Source organism: Hippocampus comes, unplaced genomic scaffold (assembly GCF_001891065.2).
Source record: "Hippocampus comes isolate QL1 unplaced genomic scaffold, H_comes_QL1_v1.1 scaffold21, whole genome shotgun sequence".
NCBI classification, from domain to species: Eukaryota; Metazoa; Chordata; class Actinopteri; order Syngnathiformes; family Syngnathidae; genus Hippocampus; species Hippocampus comes.
Genome location: NW_017805745.1, coordinates 530,673 through 556,886, shown reverse-complemented (window position 1 = coordinate 556,886; position 26,214 = coordinate 530,673). Strand labels below are relative to the sequence as shown.

At 43.5% G+C, this 26,214-nt stretch overlaps 2 protein-coding genes across 4 annotated transcripts; both read right to left on the bottom strand.

The window, feature by feature from the left end:
• Positions 1–11,646: 11,646 nt before the first annotated feature.
• On the bottom strand, positions 11,647–22,108 carry tdrd3 (tudor domain containing 3). Of its 3 annotated transcripts, none has more exons than XM_019884626.1 (14): positions 22,044–22,108; positions 21,245–21,329; positions 20,431–20,496; positions 19,740–19,897; positions 18,032–18,173; positions 17,813–17,884; positions 17,422–17,565; positions 15,977–16,114; positions 15,559–15,730; positions 14,869–14,991; positions 14,489–14,515; positions 13,568–14,436; positions 12,953–13,078; positions 11,647–12,562 (listed from the first exon to the last, which is right to left on the bottom strand). In XM_019884626.1, the coding sequence occupies exons 1-14, from the start codon at positions 22,079–22,081 to the stop codon at positions 12,446–12,448; spliced, it is 2,277 nt and encodes a 758-aa protein (XP_019740185.1). In that variant the 5' UTR covers positions 22,082–22,108; the 3' UTR covers positions 11,647–12,445. The 3 variants fall into 3 exon arrangements, with proteins under 3 accessions (XP_019740185.1, XP_019740186.1, XP_019740187.1); XM_019884628.1 differs by having other exon boundaries at positions 12,446–12,587; XM_019884627.1 differs by lacking the exons at positions 21,245–21,329; positions 22,044–22,108 and adding an exon at positions 20,966–21,200.
• Positions 22,109–22,286: 178 nt separating this feature from the next.
• Positions 22,287–25,246, bottom strand: LOC109524628 (tudor domain-containing protein 3). The gene is made up of 5 exons (XM_019884625.1): positions 24,570–25,246; positions 24,351–24,422; positions 23,960–24,103; positions 22,743–22,880; positions 22,287–22,496 (listed from the first exon to the last, which is right to left on the bottom strand). Exons 1-5 carry the CDS (start codon positions 24,759–24,761, stop codon positions 22,317–22,319), a joined length of 726 nt encoding a protein of 241 aa, XP_019740184.1. The 5' UTR covers positions 24,762–25,246; the 3' UTR covers positions 22,287–22,316.
• Positions 25,247–26,214: the final 968 nt, after the last annotated feature.

Genomic DNA, 26,214 nt, shown 5'->3' with positions numbered 1-26,214 from the left:
TACTTTGGCTTTTGTCTGTTTTTATATGCAGATGTACAATGAGGTCTTGTAACCCGATCTGGGTTTTCTGATCTCGTCGGCACAATCTTATGGGTCATGTCATGAAATTATTTTGTTGCCCGTGTGCAAAATAAATAAATAAATAGCGTATAAACAAATAAAGGCAAACTACAAGAATAGGCCGGGAGGAGAAATAAGTGGCAATCGCGTGGCTTGCTTGGTGTCAGGTTCTCCTGATGGACAGGTGCTCATCTGCCATATGGCAGTTAGGCGAGTTCAGACCGTCGATTCATTCTCCGAATTAAAAGGGTACACAAAAGGATTTGTTGACCAGCCGTGATGACGTCTGGCTGCTTTTGTTTTAGCCTCGTAAGCACACATCTCATCAGAGAATAAAGATGCCTCGGGACTTTTGTCAGGGTACCTTTTGAAAGTTTTCAACATTTCTCATCTCCAGAAAATGACCCAGTCACGAGTTGAACAGATAGACTGCTGTTTTTGTGAAGTGTAAGTTGTTGTCTCGTCAACCGCAACGTGTCCACGAAACCAAGATGAATAAGGATTTGGTTAGGGTCCTCTATTACCCCTTTTCCACCCAGAAAAAACTTGGTGCTCATCCGGCACCAGAGTCCATGCTGTGCTTAGTTGGTGCTCAACAGGTTCTGACGAAGAACATGTTTGGTTTTCCATCGGCAAAGAGCCAAGTAGGAGCCACGTCATGACGTCATCGCAAAGCGTCCAAACGTTACGGCTTCATGTCGATGTTTACCCAAGAACGCCTGTGCTATTAAAAATAATAAATAATAGTAGTAATAATGCGCCGTTAGCATCTGCTCGGCAATATAGCATATCATTAATTATACTTGAATGTAGTATATCTATATCTTATCGGGACAGATCCACGATCGCTCTTCTGGCATGACACAATTGTATCGGAGTTCACCGTTCAACACTTCCGTGTGGCCAGGGAGTCATTCCGCTACATCTGCGATCGTCGTGATAACCCCGCCCCCTGACGTAGTTGGTGCCAAAGTCTGGCCCAACAAATAATTGGGGCCCATCTTCAGCACCAGTTTCAAGCACCGGAGCTAGAGCCGATTTCGGTGGTGGAAAAAGAAAGAACTGGTGCTAGCCTGGCCACTGGCCCCGAATTAGCACAAGCACAAGGGCGGTGGAAAGGGGCCATATGTGGAGCACCTGCAAGTGACTTACAAAACAATCTGGATTGTCATCTGCCTTTTTTCCACAAGCTCAACAAGGAAGGGGCTCAAGCTTCTCCGCAGTCCTCGAACAGGATTAATTTTTCTCTCCGGCATATGCTTCTGTAAAATCCATATGCATTTACCAAAAGGGGTAGATCAATAACCTTGTTTGAAAAAAAAACGCTTTGTAGAAGAGAATTGCCATGACACCATCTCTCTGTTGATGGTAGTTTTTTTTGCGCGTGCACAAAGACACTCTCGGATGCTCAAAGGTTAATCCTTCTGTGCTTCATCAGACAAAGGCGATTAGTACAAATGACATACTGAACCCTAATTGGGTGTACATGGACTATTTTTGTTTTCCTCCAGGACTGGAGGGGTTTTTTGTTTAGTTTTTTTTAATATATACAATTTGTTTCTGTGACTTGTAAATTTTTCAGGCTTTGTGATCTAATAATTAATTGTTCCAGTCTTGACTGATATCATTTAGCTTCACGAGACAATAATATTCTATGTTCGTGTCCAGCGCAAAGTGCAGTCTAAATGTGCGCACGGGTGGAGTTTTTATCTTTTGGTATTTTCACAGACGAGCGCCGTTAGAAATGGGAGTTTGTGGGCGTGAACATGGACAACGAGCTTGCCGGCCAATGGAAGCCCATCTTTCCCGTTAAAATCAGTGCAAGAGAGGTGCATGGTCTCTGACAGTGCAGAAGCAAAAATAGACTCGCTGGTTCCCACGCAGAAGATTGAAGCGCGTAAAGCACATTTATAAAGAACTTGGCCAAGGCAAAAACCGATCACCGCTGTGAAGTGGGCACTTAGAGAAGCGGGTCCTTCTTTGCTGTAGGTTTTTAAGTTCCTCCATGAGGTCAGTGGGTCGGGGAAAAATGCACCAAGCAGCAAACTCTGGTCCTCATTTGAGAACCATACGAGATTTATGTGCAACCTTGACTATGTAGGTTTTAAATCATTTAAGTTTGAAGACTTTCCAACCTCAAAGGAGAATAAAAACATAAACTGTCGTTGAAAAAAAAAAAATCTCCAAGAGGCCTCCTATGGAGACATGAGCCGATAGGATTTCTCATCAGAAAAGATCAAAGCACCGAATGGTGGATTTACTGAGTAAGTGGCAGAAAGCAACAAAATTGACAACGTTCATCCAAAACTCCGACTCGATAATCTGACAGTGAAGCCGAATACTGAAACGGGTGGCGGATAAAACAGCAGAGTGACCAGCATCGAGCTCATAAGAAAATAGAGGCAACGACTACACGAATAAAAAGACAGTGAAACAAATCTTGTATAGGTTGGCAGCCTTCCACTTGGGAAGCATCACTTCAAAAGACAGTCGATCTGCTCTCATTTAAGTTTGTCTGTCACTTCAAAAGCGCAACAGGAAAGGCGATATTCATCACAGATGCTTTCAACAAAACCGTCTTTGTCATGCCCATTACTCTAGATGCAAAAAAATAGTTCGAGAATTGTGTTCCGATCTAATTACCGAGCAAAGCCAATGACCCAAAAAAATAAATAAAAATCTCCTCCATACCTTCACCTTCGAGACTGTTCTGTGGAAGAATTCTCACATTCCTTTGATGAATCAAAGTCGTCACAGTTTGATGTGTCGTGCCTCCTTGGCTGCTGTGAAGCACACAAACCAGATGCCCATAACGGCAGCTTTGATGCTGAAAGGCTTACTTCGCGTAGCAAAACAGCCGGAATGAAAGATGGCAGGCAGGATGAGTCGACAATAGGAGGTAAAATGCTCGGTACCATCCTCCACACCGTATCGTCTGTTGCAAACATTTTGAATTGTGTTCAAACACGGAGTGAAAAACTCACTCGCTGGCAGGTGACCAGGCGTGCAGACTTGAGAATTCATTCTGCTGCGACCATCAGAAGTTACAGAATCAGCCAAACGAAGAAGTATACATACAGAAAGATGCAAACAACTAGTGGCGGGTAGATGATGCCTCAACGACTGTATTGACACATTCCATAAACTGTGTTGACATTGTATTGATACTGTGGTGGTCGGTCTACAGTGAACTCTGCTGTATGTCGAAAATCATTGCAAGTAAAGTCAATTTGCATCAAACACATGTTGGCTGCATTATTGTAATGCACTTTACTTTGGAGTCAGCCAATCCTCCATGAAGTGTCTCCAGTTGGTCCAGAATGCCGCTGCTAAGAGGGAGCACATAACTCCAACTCTGTTTCTTGAATAAAAACTAGGCTGGGGGGGGGGAAAAAAAAACAATACTTGAGTATTGAGTTTAGATACCCCAAATTTCTAAATAAAAAAAATATTACTTGGTTACTTGACAGCTCTTCAAAACTCAATAGAAGCAGAATAAGAGGATTACCAAACTGTCATTTGCAGTGACATCTCAAAAAGTGTGGGAATGGGGAGCTGCACAAAAACAAACACACGCTAATGACAACAAGCAACAAAAAATAAATCACAGCACCTGGCCTCAATAGTTCTTGTTCATGTGGCGCCAGAGCCATTAAGTGCGGCAACAGCGGGACCATAAAAGTGATTGAAAGGTGCTTGACTTTGTTTGCGTTGCTGCATCGCGCATCATCTTGCAAAGGCGGGAATCGATATCCAACTGCTGATTCATCACTCAGCTTTGGTCCCCACCGTCTACGATCAAACGAACAGGTCCTGTCTGACCACAATATTGTCATGTGTTATGAGTAGCACAAGATGTAGTTGGCAACAAATGTGGGCAGCGTGTTGGAGGAATGACCCGTGTAGGCCGCGGTCCCATGCACACTGAAAACATCCATTACCGCTTGACAAGCAGCCAGTACTTTGCTCATTATGTGCTGAATCTCTCTGCTGTGGAAACACAGACGTTTTACACCCCGCAAAACTTTGGCCATTTATGTTCTTCTTGCAGCAGTCAGTTAAATGTTACGGAGGCCCGGACATGACATTTGGAGAAAAAAAAAATGCTTTGTACACACCAATTACTAGTTCGTGCGCACGGACTATTTGCGCGCGAGAAACAGTTAAAGTGTGCACACGAAATAGTTACAGCGTGCACATGTAGTGCTGATCCCTTATTGGACAAGAGGCTAAATATATCGAGCGCCCCTTCACAGACTCGCTTCATACTCACCTAATTATTGCCTTCAAAAATCCACAAATGATTGCATCTGACGTTTTTCTTTGATACCAACATTAAGTCGCGATATTATGACAAAATATTTTCATTTCGTATAAATCCACCGGCAACCACTATCCCTCTCAGAATGTGGCAGTTGCTGAACAATAAAATCTACCGGCGTCCAAGTCGGACCTCCGCCGGTAAAGCAAGCTAGCTCTCAACAGTCTATTCAAACGTCTCTCGGTGATCGCGATTCCTTGCAATGCCAGGCTTTTCGGGATTTCTTTGGAATTCATCCCGATTACGCTTTGGTCATGACGCCATGATGTAGCTTTTCCTTCGGCTTTCAACTTTGAAAGACGGTGCATTCGCTTTACCCTTCAAATGACCCTCAAGGAGCCATGGCTACTTCGTGCGCACTTTGAACAATTTTGTGCAAACAATGCAGTAGTCCAGTAATAGTTCGTGCTCACAAAGTAATTCCTTGTGCATACATAATAGTTAGGGTGTGCACAAATTTGTTTTGTTTTTTTGGCTATGTCAATGTCTGGGGCTCCGTAAAATGGCTTTGATGGGATGGTACGATGTTGAGAAAATACAATACTGTTCATCAACATTGTGTATGAACTAAAAGTGGATTCACTTGACAATCAATGCAAACAAAGACCATGCAACAAATACGATTATGCGCCAAAAGTATCAAAACAAATCAAATCTCAAAATGCACTCTTAACCAGTTATGCCAACTGTAATAGGAGCTTTCTCTGACCCTCTGCTGATGAGGGGATTTTGTTTTTACGTGAAGTAATGTAAGGATTCCAAATAATCCCTGTAAGCACGGTGATGTTAGTGTTGACCAAAGATGGACTCCTTTCGGCAGTTAGAGGAGTGACACGGGGTCCCAGAATGGGCAGATATCATTCGGTTTCTCTCAACTTGCCGCCCATATGTTTCAAACCAAATTCAAACAAGACCAGCGACCGACGTGTGCGTGGTCCGTGCAACATCAGGTTACTTGGATGCAAATGTTTCCGTGATTTGTCACACATGGCGTCCAGTACAGCGTTCACAGTACGAGTGACATTTTGCAATTCAAATAGCATTTGCCAAGGGATATCAACAAAGCAGTCAGATCAAGTCACTTGTTTCCATGTGATTCCACGCGCATGCTTAGAAGGTGGTGGGGCTTTCTTGTTGTGGATCGAAAAGTTTGCATGGACTGCATTTATTTTGCATTCATGAGCATTGACACACACACACACACACACAGACAAAGGCGATTAGTACAAATGACATACTGAACCCTAATTGGGTGTGCATGGACTATTTTTGTTTTCCTCCAGGACTGGAGGGGTTTTTTGTTTAGTTTTTTTTAATATATACAATTTGTTTCTGTGACTTGTAAATTTGGCAGGCTTTGTGATCTAATAATTAATTGTTCCAGTCTTGACTGATATCATTTAGCTTCACGAGACAATAATATTCTATGTTCGTGTCCAGCGCAAAGTGCAGTCTAAATGTGCGCACGGGTGGAGTTTTTATCTTTTGGTATTTTCACAGACGAGCGCCGTTAGAAATGGGAGTTTGTGGGCGTGAACATGGACAACGAGCTTGCCGGCCAATGGAAGCCCATCTTTCCCGTTAAAATCAGTGCAAGAGAGGTGCATGGTCTCTGACAGTGCAGAAGCAAAAATAGACTCGCTGGTTCCCACGCAGAAGATTGAAGCGCGTAAAGCACATTTATAAAGAACTTGGCCAAGGCAAAAACCGATCACCGCTGTGAAGTGGGCACTTAGAGAAGCGGGTCCTTCTTTGCTGTAGGTTTTTAAGTTCCTCCATGAGGTCAGTGGGTCGGGGAAAAATGCACCAAGCAGCAAACTCTGGTCCTCATTTGAGAACCATACGAGATTTATGTGCAACCTTGACTATGTAGGTTTTAAATCATTTAAGTTTGAAGACTTTCCAACCTCAAAGGAGAATAAAAACATAAACTGTCGTTGAAAAAAAAAAAATCTCCAAGAGGCCTCCTATGGAGACATGAGCCGATAGGATTTCTCATCAGAAAAGATCAAAGCACCGAATGGTGGATTTACTGAGTAAGTGGCAGAAAGCAACAAAATTGACAACGTTCATCCAAAACTCCGACTCGATAATCTGACAGTGAAGCCGAATACTGAAACGGGTGGCGGATAAAACAGCAGAGTGACCAGCATCGAGCTCATAAGAAAATAGAGGCAACGACTACACGAATAAAAAGACAGTGAAACAAATCTTGTATAGGTTGGCAGCCTTCCACTTGGGAAGCATCACTTCAAAAGACAGTCGATCTGCTCTCATTTAAGTTTGTCTGTCACTTCAAAAGCGCAACAGGAAAGGCGATATTCATCACAGATGCTTTCAACAAAACCGTCTTTGTCATGCCCATTACTCTAGATGCAAAAAAATAGTTCGAGAATTGTGTTCCGATCTAATTACCGAGCAAAGCCAATGACCCAAAAAAATAAATAAAAATCTCCTCCATACCTTCACCTTCGAGACTGTTCTGTGGAAGAATTCTCACATTCCTTTGATGAATCAAAGTCGTCACAGTTTGATGTGTCGTGCCTCCTTGGCTGCTGTGAAGCACACAAACCAGATGCCCATAACGGCAGCTTTGATGCTGAAAGGCTTACTTCGTGGAGCAAAACAGCCGGAATGAAAGATGGCAGGCAGGATGAGTCGACAATAGGAGGTAAAATGCTCGGTACCATCCTCCACACCGTATCGTCTGTTGCAAACATTTTGAATTGTGTTCAAACACGGAGTGAAAAACTCACTCGCTGGCAGGTGACCAGGCGTGCAGACTTGAGAATTCATTCTGCTGCGACCATCAGAAGTTACAGAATCAGCCAAACGAAGAAGTATACATACAGAAAGATGCAAACAACTAGTGGCGGGTAGATGATGCCTCAACGACTGTATTGACACATTCCATAAACTGTGTTGACATTGTATTGATACTGTGGTGGTCGGTCTACAGTGAACTCTGCTGTATGTCGAAAATCATTGCAAGTAAAGTCAATTTGCATCAAACACATGTTGGCTGCATTATTGTAATGCACTTTACTTTGGAGTCAGCCAATCCTCCATGAAGTGTCTCCAGTTGGTCCAGAATGCCGCTGCTAAGAGGGAGCACATAACTCCAACTCTGTTTCTTGAATAAAAACTAGGCTGGGGGGGGGGAAAAAAAAACAATACTTGAGTATTGAGTTTAGATACCCCAAATTTCTAAATAAAAAAAATATTACTTGGTTACTTGACAGCTCTTCAAAACTCAATAGAAGCAGAATAAGAGGATTACCAAACTGTCATTTGCAGTGACATCTCAAAAAGTGTGGGAATGGGGAGCTGCACAAAAACAAACACACGCTAATGACAACAAGCAACAAAAAATAAATCACAGCACCTGGCCTCAATAGTTCTTGTTCATGTGGCGCCAGAGCCATTAAGTGCGGCAACAGCGGGACCATAAAAGTGATTGAAAGGTGCTTGACTTTGTTTGCGTTGCTGCATCGCGCATCATCTTGCAAAGGCGGGAATCGATATCCAACTGCTGATTCATCACTCAGCTTTGGTCCCCACCGTCTACGATCAAACGAACAGGTCCTGTCTGACCACAATATTGTCATGTGTTATGAGTAGCACAAGATGTAGTTGGCAACAAATGTGGGCAGCGTGTTGGAGGAATGACCCGTGTAGGCCGCGGTCCCATGCACACTGAAAACATCCATTACCGCTTGACAAGCAGCCAGTACTTTGCTCATTATGTGCTGGATCTCTCTGCTGTGGAAACACAGACGTTTTACACCCCGCAAAACTTTGGCCATTTATGTTCTTCTTGCAGCAGTCAGTTAAATGTTACGGAGGCCCGGACATGACATTTGGAGAAAAAAAAAATGCTTTGTACACACCAATTACTAGTTCGTGCGCACGGACTATTTGCGCGCGAGAAACAGTTAAAGTGTGCACACGAAATAGTTACAGCGTGCACATGTAGTGCTGGTCCCTTATTGGACAAGAGGCTCAATAAATCGAGCGCGCCTTCACAGACTCGCTTCATACTCACCTAATTATTGCCTTCAAAAATCCACAAATGATTGCATCTGACGTTTTTCTTTGATACCAACATTAAGTCGCGATATTATGACAAAATATTTTCATTTCGTATAAATCCACCGGCAACCACTATCCCTCTCAGAATGTGGCAGTTGCTGAACAATAAAATCTACCGGCGTCCAAGTCGGACCTCCGCCGGTAAAGCAAGCTAGCTCTCAACAGTCTATTCAAACGTCTCTCGGTGATCGCGATTCCTTGCAATGCCAGGCTTTTCGGGATTTCTTTGGAATTCATCCCGATTACGCTTTGGTCATGACGCCATGATGTAGCTTTTCCTTCGGCTTTCAACTTTGAAAGACGGTGCATTCGCTTTACCCTTCAAATGACCCTCAAGGAGCCATGGCTACTTCGTGCGCACTTTGAACAATTTTGTGCAAACAATGCAGTAGTCCAGTAATAGTTCGTGCTCACAAAGTAATTCCTTGTGCATACATAATAGTTAGGGTGTGCACAAATTTGTTTTGTTTTTTTGGCTATGTCAATGTCTGGGGCTCCGTAAAATGGCTTTGATGGGATGGTACGATGTTGAGAAAATACAATACTGTTCATCAACATTGTGTATGAACTAAAAGTGGATTCACTTGACAATCAATGCAAACAAAGACCATGCAACAAATACGATTATGCGCCAAAAGTATCAAAACAAATCAAATCTCAAAATGCACTCTTAACCAGTTATGCCAACTGTAATAGGAGCTTTCTCTGACCCTCTGCTGATGAGGGGATTTTGTTTTTACGTGAAGTAATGTAAGGATTCCAAATAATCCCTGTAAGCACGGTGATGTTAGTGTTGACCAAAGATGGACTCCTTTCGGCAGTTAGAGGAGTGACACGGGGTCCCAGAATGGGCAGATATCATTCGGTTTCTCTCAACTTGCCGCCCATATGTTTCAAACCAAATTCAAACAAGACCAGCGACCGACGTGTGCGTGGTCCGTGCAACATCAGGTTACTTGGATGCAAGTGTTTCCGTGATTTGTCACACATGGCGTCCAGTACAGCGTTCACAGTACGAGTGACATTTTAATTCAAATATAGCATTTGCCAAGGGATATCAACAAAGCAGTCAGATCAAGTCACTTGTTTCCATGTGATTCCACGCGCATGCTTAGAAGGTGGTGGGGCTTTCTTGTTGTGGATCGAAAAGTTTGCATGGACTGCATTTATTTTGCATTCATGAGCATTGACACACACACACACACACACACACACACACACACACACACACACACGCACACGTATTTCTACGAGTGTTTTCATCACATATTTCTATGTGATTTCTTGCCAGACATTTACTACACTGTTTTCTGTAGAGGATGTAACCTGATTTCAACTGCATATTTTGAACAATATACAGAAATTGGTAGGTGACAAAAAAAAAAACAGCTGCTCCCACACGTATTTCTACGAGTGTTTTCATCACATATTTCTATGTGATTTCTTGCCAGACAATTACTACACTATTTTCTGTAGAGGATGTAACCTGATTTCAACTGCATATTTTGAACAATATACAGAAATTGGTAGGTGACAAAAAAAAAAACAGCTGCTCTCCGATGAAGGTAATACAAAAACGCGGCCCTACAACAGTTACTGTTTGAGCAAACAAGCTTTAAATGTGCGAGCAAAAAAAAAAAACGGATGCAAACTTGTTTCTGGTCGACTTTATTTCTCTCTACAGAAGGGACAGAAAGGTTTGTGTTGTTCGAGTTGATGTATAAATGATCCAAGAAAGGACACATTGACGGGCATTACAAGGTTCAGATATCACTGCCACAAAAGGTACCATGGTGGGGATTGGAGGGTCAGGTAAAACCAAAGATAATGGTCATTGACAATGAAAAGTGACATGAGAGGAGGGAAGCGGGTGGGAGGCAAGCAGGCAGGGAAAAGGGCATGTTGTTGTGGGAAAGCAGGCGAGGATCCTCTCGTGGGGCGCAAAGCATTCCTCGGGTAGCGCTGAAGGTGATAATGTTGCAGAGCTGATTGATGAAGATACAAAGATGCAAATACACCAACTACAGAAGACTGTTTTTCATGTACCACCTTTTAAATAGTCGGAAACATCAGTGTCAATATCAGATTAATTAGTGACACCCTTTCGTTTCATAAATAATTACCAAGGTTTTTTTCCTGGAGTGGCACAGTGTCAACTTGTTAGCATGTCCGCCTCACAGTGCAGAGGTGCAAGGTTTGATTTCTGGGCTGCGGCCTTCCTGTGAGGAGTTCGCAATTTCTCCCCCTGTGCCTGCGTGGCTTTTCTCCGGGTTCCTCCCACATTCCCAAGACATGCACGGCAGGTTGATGCAACAGTCAAAATTGTCCCTCGGTGTGATTGTGAGCACGAATGGTCGTTCGACTGTGTGCACTGCGATTGGCTGGCAACCGGTCCAGGGTGTCCCCTGCCTACTGCCTGAAAACGGCTGGGATAGGCTCCGGCGCGCCCTTCTGTGGATAAGCGGATAAGAAAATGGATGGATGGATAGACAGATTTTGTCTGGCGCTTCAGGCTCGCTCGGAATCAAAATCCCTTTATTTTTAAACCACTTTCACATTAAATTCAGGTTCCCCTTATCTCATTTTATTCTAAACTATTAATTCAAAATGAGAGTCCCTTTTCAAAATATTACCGGTCTGATTGAAAATCTGTCCTTGATGACTATCTGGACAAATGCTTTGAAGAGCTTCACTTTCAGTTCCTCTTGGATAACTTTCCATATTAGCGCATATTCATTATTCATCGGCGCTCGCCTGGCGCCTCAGTAGGAAAATAAAGCAAATCTATTGGACTCGTGACACAGTAGAGCACCGCAACCTCAACTGAGCCCTCGTGCATTGTCCGTTTGTCTCCTGCCGCAGGTGCGGGTGTAATTGGAAGCCGGGCGCCGAATATTTTGGGAAGTGTAAAACTTGTCCCTCACACAGTGCAAGTGGCATGTGTGAGACGCTTGAAGAGCCATCCCCTTTTGTAATGTGCAAAATGATATCTGTGCACTGCAAGCATCTCAATTTCAGGGGGAAGGGTTGTTTTACACGGCGGGATTTGCTTCAAAGAACAAGACAAATGAGCGCGGGGCTGCTTGCCACCGACGACGAGCAGCCAAAACACATTCAGGTTTTCTCTTGCTACATTAGTGTCATTTGTTCAATCAAAAATGCAACAGACGAGCTAGCTACATCAAGTTTTATTTCAACTCATCCTTTTAAGAAACCCGCATTATTACAGTCATATCCAAAACAAAATCGAGTGCTCAGTGTCAGTTTTTGCTCCTCTTTTTTTTTCCAGGTCGGCATGGTTCACTGGTAGAGTGGTCGTTTCAGGTTGGTGGTTCGATCCATGGCCATTTGCGAGCATGTCGAAGTGTCCATGAGCAAGATACTGAACCCCCCCCCCCCAGTTGCTCCTGATGCTGCGTCATCAGGGGACGAATGAGGTAAGCGTGTAAAGCGCTTTGACGACCCGAGGTAGAAAAGCGCGATACAACTGACAGCCCGTTTACCGTTGCCATTTTTGCATTGTAAGCCCTTTGAAAAGCCCTCCAGGTCCCAACAGTGCGCAGACATCAGAGTTGAGGGAACACTCGCGGGATCGATGTAAAAACTTGATTGAGAAACCCACTTTTGAGTTCAAGCTCATTACCACAATCCAATTGCATCGAAGAAGGAGAGCTTCGAGGAGGAGGAAGAAACATTCTATATCCAATGCGAGATTCCAGTCATCAAATTTGAAACAGTTTTTTTCTTTAATACCCTGTAAGATGGGTCGTGTTAGACACAATAAGACAAGGTTAGAAAAATGTCTTTGAATTAATGTGATGCTGAAAGATTCTTTCCTTCATTTAATCCAATGTTAGAGCCGAGTTCATACACAGTTCATAAACGCGAGCTTTTACGGAAGGACAATCATAGCACTGAAGAGAAGACCCTGCCAACTAGAAATAAATTCAGCCGCCAGACTAAATGGTGCCATCAATCCCGTGCCCGGGGTGGCTGGTAATACTGTTGGGTTGGTCTTGTGCGCCTCGGCTGTCCATCTCCACCACGGCGAAACTCGAGGGAACTGTCATAGTAGCCATCATCTTCCTCCTGACATTTGACAGAGTTGAGGGTCTTTTAGATTAAATGTCAGTCACATTTCATTCTTTTTCCATTCCATTGTAGCTTGGAATTTCCATTCAATGGGCCCGTTTGTTTTCATTTCTTGCGAATAATACGAACGCTTATTTCTTTACTTTATAATGTCTTTAACTCTTATGTAACTGCTTTTAAATATTGGACTTTTAATTATGTGAAGCACATTGAGTTAACTTGTGTATGAAATGGGCTTCGTGAGTCAAGGCGCCCAGGGCATTTTGCCCTTAAAATTGGATACAGTGCAACTACAACAGCCCAGTTATCAGTAATACAGTGAAAATGAGTGGGATAAATATTTAGTTCGTCGTTAATAACCCTTATGCGTGTCATTTTCAACCTTACCAAGATGTCAGCAGTAACAGGCTTGAGGTTATGGAGGAGGACCTCTTCGCAGTTTCCATAATCACTAAACACGACCACGGCTGTGGTGCCTGATGGATGCACGGCATCTATTCTGGCATGGTAGAACTTTTCCGCATGTCGAGACAAGGCAAAGTGTCAATGCAATGTCAAATCCAGAACACTCTGAACACCTTCACTGCTATCCTGTATGCACACGCCATTTAATTGCACATTATTGGATCCAATTCGATCCGTTCCTTACACAGCTATAAAAGAAAAAAATGACACAAAGTTCAATTGCAACTTACCTATCTCCCAGCATGCATTGCATCATCAGTATCAATGATGGGAAAATGTCAGTTTCAAGATGCTTCATGAACCTTTTTTTTTTTTTGGACTCGTCTAGATGACTCTTGGTTTAAAGAAAGGGATTTAAGAAACGGAAAGCCAGTGGGCTTTCAGCTCTATGCTGATCAGAGAGTGCCATCTAGGGGGTTCCGTAAACAGTACGACTGGTTCATGAAACATCTTGAAGCCTCATTTTCCCATCACTATCTACTATCATAATGTCTGCATCAGTGTGTGAGGTTCTAATGAGTGGGCGCCAATACATACCTTACTGTCTTCCCAGTACAGAGCAAGACACTGATCTCCAGGTTTCCATGTCTGATCGACATTCGTGATTTTCATTGCCCCTCGAGGACCTTGACCTTTACCTGGCCCAGACTTTCTTTTGGGTCCGAAATTATTATGAGTGTTCCGCTTAGGAGGCTGCTCCCTGTAGGTAGGACCAGTTGTATTAGTAGGCTTGATTGGACCAGTTCTTATGGGTGCCACATCTCCGTTTTGGTAATTAGATGGACCCCCTGTCAGGAATTGTGAATCCTGAAACATTTGGACTTCACAGGATGTTCGGAAGCTCCCTCCCTTTGGTGGCGCACCATCCTTTTGACGCACAACATAGTCAGGTCGGTCAGGTTTTGCTTTTCGCCTGAAGTTGTTTAGGTTAGGGTTCGGGATTATGTCATTTCCTGAAGGATTCGCCAGTTTGGATGAGGGTGCATAGTCCTTTGCCCCTCTCCGAAGAAATGGGCCAGCCGTGTTCCCACCATCATCATTTCTTGACCGCTGCGGAAATGATCCAACTGATTCCACCTGCTGTTGCGTTTCCTTTGAATGAGTGAACGATGGTGCGAAGCAAGAGGCAGTAATATGTTCATCATCACTCTCTTTCCGGTCATTCGGTTGTCTGTCTGGTGTTCCCCGTGATGACCTATCTTGACCTTTCCACTGCTGCATTGATGAATTTTGGGAGGTTGTACAGTCCGAAACGGGCTCCTGTCCTGGTTTGGGAAAGTCTGCGTCCCTGTGAAAGCGGGGTGGCCTGTCATTCTTTTTTTGCCGATGATCATTATGGGAGGAGAACTTTGTGTGAGAAGCTTCTTTGGAGTAATGGTCTGAACCATGCCAATTATTGTTCTCATGTCTCTGCGGGGGCTGGCTCTTTGTCTGAACCATGCCAATTATTGTTCTCATGTCTCTGGGGGGGCTGGCTCTTTGGCTCTGAAACACACACACAAAAATGGAGCAATCAAATGCAAACTTAGCACACACACACACACACACACACACACACACACACACAAAAATGGAGCAAACAAATGCAAACATTGAATGAAACTTATGTATCAAAGAGTATGGAAAGAAAATGATTGAAATCATTCTTGAGTGTGTAGATGCTTGATTTGCAATCAGTATTTACACACCATAAAGTCTTATGGGTGCAGAAATATGTTATATATTAACAGTACAGATGATCGAAATACATCACGATTCCCTCAGCTCAATAGTCTTTGTCTATGCACGTTGTATGCGGAGATTTGAGATCAGGAGGCAAATCACTCCACTTTACCCACCATCAATGGAGAAAACACCCATCTTGGATTCCAGGAAGTCAAAAAGAGTACTTGGGCCAGAGGGCCTTCCTCCAGCCTCCTGCTCCTCATCATTCTTGAAGCGGCCTCGTCCCCTTCCTCTGCCTGAACAGGGCGCCACAAATACCAATATAATATGGACATGTGATTTCTTTCCCATTCTTGTTTGATGTACAACTTCAATTGTTCAACAGTTCAGGACTCCATTTTGCGCTTCACAATGCGCCACATAGTTTCAATGGGAGTCAGGTCTGGACTGCTGGCAGACCGGCAAATAATCACATTACCGGCAAAATAAATCATAATAGGTGTTTATTACTGTAATGTTTTCATCAATTATAGTTAAAGTGTGATTGATTAAATTGTTGGATAAACATCCTCAAGGGGGATTTTAAGGACTTCAGCTCATCAAATTGGAGAGTTTTCACACCTTGTAGTGGATGACAAACAATTCTCAATCCTTGGTAGCAAATAGTTGGCTAACTTAAACTGTTGGATATTTGTAACTGGTATCAAAGGCAGGAAAGACCAAGTGGCCCAAATTCCAAAACTCACCTTTTGTCAAAATTGACCTAAAGTACAGACATGATCATTTGGGTATATCCCTCGAACTTCCCATTGACAATTTAGTGAAATCCCATATATTTCAGGTCATGCCTGTCAATTACAAACCTCTAGGCTGAGGCTTGTCAGCGACCGCAGAGTTGGATCTGCTATTCGAAGGTCCCGTGAGAAGACAGTTGAGCGCCACCTCAAGATTGTTGTTGTTATCCATTAAGGCCTGCCGGGCTGCCTCCTTGTTAAAACCCATATCTAGGATGTCCCTGAGGGCACGCTCATCCACCTGTGCATAGAGTAAGACAGAGAACAACAATATTGTTTGAAGGAGGTACACAATGTTAATTTGTGAATCCTCTCTCCTTCCCTCCCTCCTTCCCTCCCTCTATATATTTGCGAGAATATCAAGCTACCTGAACAGCGGCTCAAGCACCACTATAGACAGGAATTAGGCTCTATTAGTAATGCAATTAACACACATGTAACAGTCTTAAACAGCCCTAAACATTTGACTGAAATGAAGTCCTCTCACCAGCTCTCGATAGGTTCCCTCTTGTCTGTTGTCATGTCTATCAACCCTGTCTTCCCGCCTGTGCTTGTCACGGTTCCGTGAAGTCGTGGCGGATAAATTGTTCCCTGCGTTTCCTCCTCCACCAAATGTACGGGGAGCCTAATGAGGAAAACATGGAGCAACATAAGGAAACGTGCTTGGGTGAAACAAATAAACACACAATCAAAAAAAAAAAAAAAACCCAATAACAACAACTATGCAAACACATACTGTATTTGCAGCCGGGTCACCCAATGGACTCTCAAACTGTGCTGAACTCATATCTAAAATAAGACATCGATGGTATCTGACGGCGGTTGTTGTGCATCGGGAAAATTGTTTCCAAGTTTGAAATTTACTGTGGAGCATCATCACACTCATCTTTGAAAAAACGGAATTAACAAGTATATTCGTCAATGTCAGTGAAGTAAGAAACGGATCTACTGCATCTACAGTGCTGTACATTAATGATGCACACATTGGTGGTGGGGCGGCACGGAGCACATAGTGCTGAGGTGCAGGGTTCGATTCTGGCCCTGGGCTTATCGATTCTGGCCCCGGGCTGATGTGTGGAGTTTGCACGTTCTCCCCGTGCCTGTGTGGGTTTACTCCGAGTACTCCAGTTTCCTCCCATGTTCCTAAAACATGAATGGCAGGCTAATGGAACACTCGAAATTGTCCCTCAATGTGAGTGTGAGCGCAGATGGGTATTCGTCTCTGTGTGCCCTGCGATTGGCTGGCAACAGGTTCAGGGTGTCCCCCGCCTACTGCCCGAAGACAGCTGGGATAGGCTCCAGCAGGCCCGGGACCCTCAAAAGCAGATTAGAAAATGAATGGATGGATGAATGGATGGATGGATGGATGGATGGATGGATGGACATTAGTGGTGCACAGGTACGCACATGCACTGAAAATACAAGGACAACCGATTCACATCATCTGATTTCTGAACCGCTTGCCCAAACGAACTAATTTTTTCAGTGAACGATGTATGTTTTGTGTACAGAGCTTTGGCGCAGCCATGGCTTTTGTCAAAGCACTACCTCAATAATGTTGAGTGGAGAAACCAGTCTGTGGTACAAAACAGATTGGAGACTGCTGCCCTAGAGAACTGCACAAAATCTTGTCGTCTGCAACAAGCCACTTGATGCAAGTCAGCATCCGATGACAACCGATTCACATCATCTGATTTCTGAACCGCTTGCCCAAAGGAACTAATTTTTTCAGTGAACAATGTATGTTTTGTGTACAGAGCTTTGGTACAGCCATGGCTTTTGTCAAAGCACTACCTCAATAATGTTGAGTGGAGAAACCAGTCTGTGGTACAAAACAGATTGGAGACTGCTGACCTAGAGAACTGCACAAAATCTTGTCGTTTGCAACAAGCCAGTCGATGCAAGTCAGCATCCGACTGAGAATTGACCTACCTCTTTGCCTTTGGCCACCTCAGCAATGGCCGCCGTCCGCTGTTTTGCAAACTCGTCATTCTCATCAGCAATTTTGACGACGGTCTGAAGGGTTTTTCTCTTGTCAAGCGCTTCACTGTCTATTTCATCCTTCTTTGCGTTCTTCTGCAGAAAGACGCCGCATCATATTGATCTTCGTCGATCATAAAGCATTAGTCATTGCAACTCTATTTCCAATGTGGTTAAACGCATATTGTTGAGCCTTTGAAAAGTAGCCATGATGAAGAACCAGAGTACTGGAATAGTACTTAAATTTCGCTGGATGTTGCGGCTGGTTACATTTTGTCATTGTTTTTACCTTTAAGGGAATGATCATATTCAAATCAAAGATGAAGCCAATGATGGCACTTACCTGGCCAAATGCCAAAAAAGGAGGCGGCCCACCTTCTGCTCCCACGTTGTTTCTGCTGTGTTTAGCCAGACTCTGGTGGAGTAATAACTTGGTTAGAAAGGTTTTCAAAACTAAGACCCACAAGATGATAGACAGCTAGTGTTTATTTCCATAAACGTGCATTAGGATTTCTGAACCACAAAAGCTGAGACTTAATTAAAAAAAAAATAAAATCCTTACACGTTGCAGTTCCCATTTCTCCACCATGTGTTCGACTTCTCCACCAAGAATAGAAATGTTTGAGTCATCAAGGAGCAAAAACCCATTCCTAACCAGAACTGTACCCAGGAGCTTAATTTTTGTTCCGGGGGGAGTATTAAGGCTGAAAAGAAAGCAAAATGAGACGTTAGTGCACAAAAGCAATTTATACATTTGCTGGTAAGCTCATGAAATGGTTCACTTTAATTGTAACTCATCCTATTGGAAGAAATTGAGCCAGTGGGATGTTTTTTTTGTTTTTTGGGGGGGCAATAAGTCAGTTCATTATAATACAAATCCAAATAATTCCAGTACTGGTGCGACCCAACCTTCTTCACACTAAACATTAGCTACAAACTTTAGTTTTTTTTTTTTCCAGATGCCAATCTTAGCAAAAAGAGGCAAGATTCATGATGAACACTGTCAACTGAAGTATAGAACAAAGTGATGCATGGCTGTCACTGATGACCCAGTTATTACAAAATCCAAGCCTTGCCATGATCACGATTTGAAATGAAAAGCGCTCAGCCTCCTTGTCATGTTCCTGAAGAGTTGGACTTGATATTCACAATAAACTAAAGGGGGGAAAGAAAAGAAAGCTGGTAAGCCATTTTCGTCTTCTGTTATCCAGAGGATATCATCAATTTGAGTGAAAGCACGAGACAGCTGGAAAAGTTTCCAGGATACTCAGAGATATTCTCACTGTTTCGGGAAAAGATGCCCTGGGTACAATTTATTCCCTGCACATGTGTCAGCGACTTTTGCCGTTCCCATCTACATTTCTTCATGGCATGGGGTAGGGCCAGTGGATTAGGTATGCCTGAGTTTATCTTTCATACATATATTTTTTCAGTTAACTTTTGTCAAATGCATGTTTATGGCCAGAGGAGTCCAAAAATGGTGCCCACGTATGTAAAGAGGAGACTCATGCTACGCTTGTCTCTCTCCCCATCAGGAAGTCAAGGCCCACACTCAAAGCCGCTCCAACTGTACATGCAGTCTGGTCACCATGGAAGCAGTCACCAAGGCCACCAGTACTTGGCCAGAGGAATAATTCAGGCTGGGAATTGTTAGATCAGCAGCCACCACATGGAAATTGCAGATAAAGGGAAAACAGAGCCATGTGCGCGGGCGACAAGCGTTGACGAGGAGGATATGTTAACTGTGGGCAGAATGTCACATTTGCTCATACACAACAAAGGTGCAGGTTAATGTGGAGCAGACAAATATGCATTCTAATTTTCTATTAAGACAGAAAAATAGTCAATGTAAATCTTAGAGTATTCTGTGCAGTAAATAGAGCACAGTTAAAATCAACCATGCATCCATTTTCTAATCCGCTTATCCTCACAAGGGTCGCGGGCATGCTGTAGCCTCACCCAGCTGTACACCCCAAACTGGTTGCCAGCCAATCGCAGGGCACACATAGACAAACAACCATTCACGCTCACAATCGCACTTAAGGACAGTGTCCAATCAAACCTGTCCTGCATTTTTTGGAATGTGGGAGGAAAACTGGAGTACCCGGAGAAAACTCACGCAGGCACGCTACTCCACACAGGAAGTCCGGAGCTAGAATCGAACCCTGCGCGTTTGCACTGTGAGGCTGGCGTGCTAACCAGTCGACTACCGGGCCGCCGTTAAAAATCAACCGTATTGATAAAAATGCAAGAAGCGGTGACTGCCGCACCTGATTTTGGTCAAGTGTTGAAATTCCAATCCAACACAGGTGGTGTGGCCATCTGTCATTTGCAGGCGCAGCATTCGCGGCCCTCCCTGGGACTCGATATCTTTTGGTGCAGAGATATTCCTCAACTTCTGCAGCTGCAGAACACATGGACCTTCCAGCTGGCCATATAGAAAGAGAGAGACATTGGCAAAAAAAAAAAAAAAAAAAAGTGCCGCAAATTGACAGCTACAACAAAGTACGAAATACATTTCATTCTTCATTTTCTTTTAGATACATCGCATTTGGAGTGATTGGGAAGATGATCACAACAACGGAGTCCGTTTTTCTAGTCCATTCACTTGCAGAATGGCTCTCAAACAAGCAATTCATGCTAATTCATGCATGCCGAAATGGGTGAGGAAAGAAAGGTGGGAGAAAAACCTATCACCTGTATTTTGCAGGCTGAGTTGGCATTCACTTAACAAGAATCAATCATGCAAACTGCATAGCCAGCATGCCGCGTGTATGTGTGGGTGGTGGTGCAACACATAAAATTACATGTTGATCTCCTGACGGCAATTTGAACATTTCCACTTGTTTGACAGTCGGAGCATGAGAACAAAAGCGGATGCATCTCTCCTATTTGGAGGTGTGTTGGGGCCATCTAGTGACATTTAGAAGAAATGCAAGCCAGCTCATCTGTGCAACTCACCTTTTCAACCCTTCCACTATTGATATCGGATGGCAGAATTTGTCTTCCAATCGGTCTGAGATCAGCCTGCAAAAGAAATGTTGCTTAGCTGCAATAATGGAGACGGCTGACACCAGCAACAATTAACCTTTGCTCATCTTTGAATGATTTACTTTCACTGGAATGGGTACTACATGGACAAGATCTGCTTTATGCAAACATCAACCCCCCCCCCCCCAAGTCTTTTCTTAAGTATGATGCCACAAGATTTGTGGCTGGATGTACAGAAAGGTAACCTGAAGCCACCGCCTCTGATGTCTTGGCTGTGTGCTAAAACTCTCACAATTTCAGACATCTCTTGCATCAAGTAGAACTAACCCTAGAGCACCAAACTTAAAACAAAACAATAGGTTTAAGGTCGGTGAACACCAAGTTTCAGCTAAATCTATGCAATAGATCCCAAGAAATGGCGTTACTTGAAATATATGAAATATTGAAACGATACTGTTTGTTCTGTTGGGTTGAGGTGAAGTTCATACACATTAAAATCTCTCACGCATGTCTTGATGGATGTTGCTTTGTGCGTTGGTGCATCAATCAGGAAGTTGGGAGCATGGGGTTCCAGGAAATCTGAATGCTTTCGCATATCAAGAGATTTTGGGTTGGGGATGGCAAACTATCTGTTCCAACGTCCTTGCCCATTGTAGAGGGATCGATTCAGACTTGGTTTCAGAAGATGTGTAAAATTAAGTAATTTGACTCTGACTCAGTCAAAAAAAAACAACAACAATGTGATTGGAACATCTGTGGGAAATATTTATACAATCGAACTCACATCAAGTGCAATACGAATAATATCCTTATGTGTAATGTTCTCAGCAGATCCTTTGAGTTCAGCAATGCCTTCATCACTGAGGTACCTGCGGAGTAAAAACAAAGACAGCCTATTAGAGAAACAAATAAGCCCATCAACTTCGTGAAATAATACTAGCGCCTTATTAAACGACATACATTTTCTATTGCTGTGAGCAAGGCGAACCCGCAGTCTTGAAAACTTTCACCTCATGAAACTCTTTTATTAGCAGCAGCTATTATCGATAATAATCGATCGTACAGTAACGGCGATTTTTAACGAAATGGGAGTATAAAGTATATATGCTGCAAATGGGCCGTCAGTATCATCCCCGTTACTATTAATATTTTATTCTGAGCATTCTTCTTATTATTAGTTATAGCAGTAGTAGCATTGTTGTTATCATTGTATGACTTGACGTCATGACGAAACCCGTGAAGCTGTTACTCCAACTGCAGTGATGTTCTGAGTTTCAAACCGCTGCAAACATTCAGAATTGCACTTTGATGGTGTTCTGATGAGATGTGCTTTGTGGTGTTTTTCAGCACGCTTGATTGCGCACTATTTCTTTCGAGACAAGCACAGCGGTTAGCCTTCTTGTAGTTCCACGGTACATCGCTAAAACGTTGTGGTCCCCCTTTCGCTTTGATGCCAAGACTCTATATTTAGATATACTAAATGTTTAATCGTCGTGGGTGTGAGTACAAAAGCATGAAGTCCAAAACAACTGGACGCCTTGGTCATCGATTTGTGAAGCAATGTTCGCTACCATGCGACTTACCAGCCCTCGTTGGCCAGGGACTCCACCAAAGTGGACATTGTTGTCCAAGTAGACGTAGATATGACGACCCTTGGTAGCAAATAGTAGGCTAACTTAAACTGTTGGATATTTGTAACTGGTATCAAAGGCAGGAAAGACCAAGTGGCCCAAATTCCAAAACTCACCTTTTGTCAAAATTGACCTAAAGTACAGACATGATCATTTGGGTATATCCCTCGAACTCCCCATTGACAATTTAGTGAAATCCCATATATTTCAGGTCATGCCTGTCAATTACAAACCTCTAGGCTGAGGCTTGTCAGCGACCGCAGAGTTGGATCTGCTATTCGAAGGTCCCGTGAGAAGACAGTTGAGCGCCACCTCAAGATTGTTGTTGTTATCCATTAAGGCCTGCCGGGCTGCCTCCTTGTTAAAACCCATATCTAGGATGTCCCTGAGGGCACGCTCATCCACCTGTGCATAGAGTAAGACAGAGAACAACAATATTGTTTGAAGGAGGTACACAATGTTAATTTGTGAATCCTCTCTCCTTCCCTCCCTCCTTCCCTCCCTCTATATATTTGCGAGAATATCAAGCTACCTGAACAGCGGCTCAAGCACCACTATAGACAGGAATTAGGCTCTATTAGTAATGCAATTAACACACATGTAACAGTCTTAAACAGCCCTAAACATTTGACTGAAATGAAGTCCTCTCACCAGCTCTCGATAGGTTCCCTCTTGTCTGTTGTCATGTCTATCAACCCTGTCTTCCCGCCTGTGCTTGTCACGGTTCCGTGAAGTCGTGGCGGATAAATTGTTCCCTGCGTTTCCTCCTCCACCAAATGTACGGGGAGCCTAATGAGGAAAACATGGAGCAACATAAGGAAACGTGCTTGGGTGAAACAAATAAACACACAATCAAAAAAAACAAAAAAAAAAAAACGACAACTATGCAAACACATGCTGTATTTGCAGCCGGGTCACCCAATGGACTCTCAAACTGTGCTGATCTCATATCTAAAATAAGACGCAAACACATGCTGTATTTGCAGCCGGGTCACCCAATGGACTCTCAAACTGTGCTGAACTCATATCTAAAATAAGACATCGATGGTATCTGACGGCGGTTGTTGTGCATCGGGAAAATTGTTTCCAAGTTTGAAATTTACTGTGGAGCATCATCACACTCATCTTTGAAAAAACGGAATTAACAAGTATATTCGTCAATGTCAGTGAAGTAAGAAACGGATCTACTGCATCTACAGTGCTGTACATTAATGATGCACACATTGGTGGTGGGGCGGCACGGAGCACATAGTGCTGAGGTGCAGGGTTCGATTCTGGCCCCGGGCTGATGTGTGGAGTTTGCACGTTCTCCCCGTGCCTGTGTGGGTTTACTCCGGGTACTCCAGTTTCCTCCCACGTTCCTAAAACATGCATGGCAGGCTAATGGAACACTCAAAATTGTCCCTCAATGTGAGTGTGAGCGCAGATGGGTATTTGTCTCTGTGTGCCCTGCGATTGGCTGGCAACAGGTTCAGGGTGTCCCCCGCCTACTGCCCGAAGACAGCTGGGATAGGCTCCAGCAGGCCCGGGACCCTCAAAAGCGGATTAGAAAATGGATGGATGGACACTAGTGGTGCACAGGTACGCACATGCACTGAAAATACAAGGACAACCGATTCACATCATCTGATTTCTGAACCGCTTGCCCAAACGAACTAATTTTTTCAGTGAACGATGTATGTTTTGTGTACAGAGCTTTGGCGCAGCCATGGCTTTTGTCAAAGCACTACCTCAATAATGTTGAGTGGAGAAACCAGTCTGTGGTACAAAACAGATTGGAGACTGCTGCCCTAGAGAACTGCACAAAATCTTGTCGTCTGCAACAAGCCACTTGATGCAAGTCAGCATCCGATTGAGAATTGACCTACCTCTTTGCCTTTGGCCACCTCAGCAATGACCGCCGTCCGCTGTTTTGCAAACTCGTCATTCTCATCAGCAATTTTGACGACGGTCTGAAGGGTTTTTCTCTTGTCAAGCGCTTCACTGTCTATTTCATCCTTCTTTGCGTTCTTCTGCAGAAAGACGCCGCATCATATTGATCTTCGTCGATCATAAAGCATTAGTCATTGCAACTCTATTTCCAATGTGGTTAAATGCATATTGTTGAGCCTTTGAAAAGTAGCAATGATGAAGAACCAGAGTACTGGAATAGTACTTAAATTTCGCTGGATGTTGCGGCTGGTTACATTTTGTCATTGTTTTTACCTTTAAGGGAATGATCATATTCAAATCAAAGATGAAGCCAATGATGGCACTTACCTGGCCAAATGCCAAAAAAGGAGGCGGCCCACCTTCTGCTCCCACGTTGTTTCTGCTGTGTTTAGCCAGACTCTGGTGGAGTAATAACTTGGTTAGAAAGGTTTTCAAAACTAAGACCCACAAGATGATAGACAGCTAGTGTTTATTTCCATAAACGTGCATTAGGATTTCTGAACCACAAAAGCTGAGACTTAATTAAAAAAAAAATAAAATCCTTACACGTTGCAGTTCCCATTTCTCCACCATGTGTTCGACTTCTCCACCAAGAATAGAAATGTTTGAGTCATCAAGGAGCAAAAACCCATTCCTAACCAGAACTGTACCCAGGAGCTTAATTTTTGTTCCGGGGGGAGTATTAAGGCTGAAAAGAAAGCAAAATGAGACGTTAGTGCACAAAAGCAATTTATACATTTGCTGGTAAGCTCATGAAATGGTTCACTTTAATTGTAACTCATCCTATTGGAAGAAATTGAGCCAGTGGGATGTTTTTTTTGTTTTTTGGGGGGGCAATAAGTCAGTTCATTATAATACAAATCCAAATAATTCCAGCACTGGTGCGACCCAACCTTCTTCACACTAAACATTAGCTACAAACTTTTGTTTTTTTTTTTTCCAGATGCCAATCTTAGCAAAAAGAGGCAAGATTCATGATGAACACTGTCAACTGAAGTATAGAACAAAGTGATGCATGGCTGTCACTGATGACCCAGTTATTACAAAATCCAAGCCTTGCCATGATCACGATTTGAAATGAAAAGCGCTCAGCCTCCTTGTCATGTTCCTGAAGAGTTGGACTTGATATTCACAATAAACTAAAGGGGGGAAAGAAAAGAAAGCTGGTAAGCCATTTTCGTCTTCTGTTATCCAGAGGATATCATCAATTTGAGTGAAAGCATGAGACAGCTGGAAAAGTTTCCAGGATACTCAGAGATATTCTCACTGTTTCGGGAAAAGATGCCCTGGGTACAATTTATTCCCTGCACATGTGTCAGCGACTTTTGCCGTTCCCATCTACATTTCTTCATGGCATGGGGTAGGGCCAGTGGATTAGGTGTGCCTGAGTTTATCTTTCATACATATATTTTTTCAGTTAACTTTTGTCAAATGCATGTTTATGGCCAGAGGAGTCCAAAAATGGTGCCCACGTATGTAAAGAGGAGACTCATGCTACGCTTGTCTCTCTCCCCATCAGGAAGTCAAGGCCCACACTCAAAGCCGCTCCAACTGTACATGCAGTCTGGTCACCATGGAAGCAGTCACCAAGGCCACCAGTACTTGGCCAGAGGAATAATTCAGGCTGGGAATTGTTAGATCAGCAGCCACCACATGGAAATTGCAGATAAAGGGAAAACAGAGCCATGTGCGCGGGCGACAAGCGTTGACGAGGAGGATATGTTAACTGTGGGCAGAATGTCACATTTGCTCATACACAACAAAGGTGCAGGTTAATGTGGAGCAGACAAATATGCATTCTAATTTTCTATTAAGACAGAAAAATAGTCAATGTAAATCTTAGAGTATTCTGTGCAGTAAATAGAGCACAGTTAAAATCAACCATGCATCCATTTTCTAATCCGCTTATCCTCACAAGGGTCGCGGGCATGCTGTAGCCTCACCCAGCTGTACACCCCAAACTGGTTGCCAGCCAATCGCAGGGCACACATAGACAAACAACCATTCACGCTCACAATCGCACTTAAGGACAGTGTCCAATCAAACCTGTCCTGCATTTTTTGGAATGTGGGAGGAAAACTGGAGTACCCGGAGAAAACTCACGCAGGCACGCTACTCCACACAGGAAGTCCGGAGCTAGAATCGAACCCTGCGCGTTTGCACTGTGAGGCTGGCGTGCTAACCCGTCGAC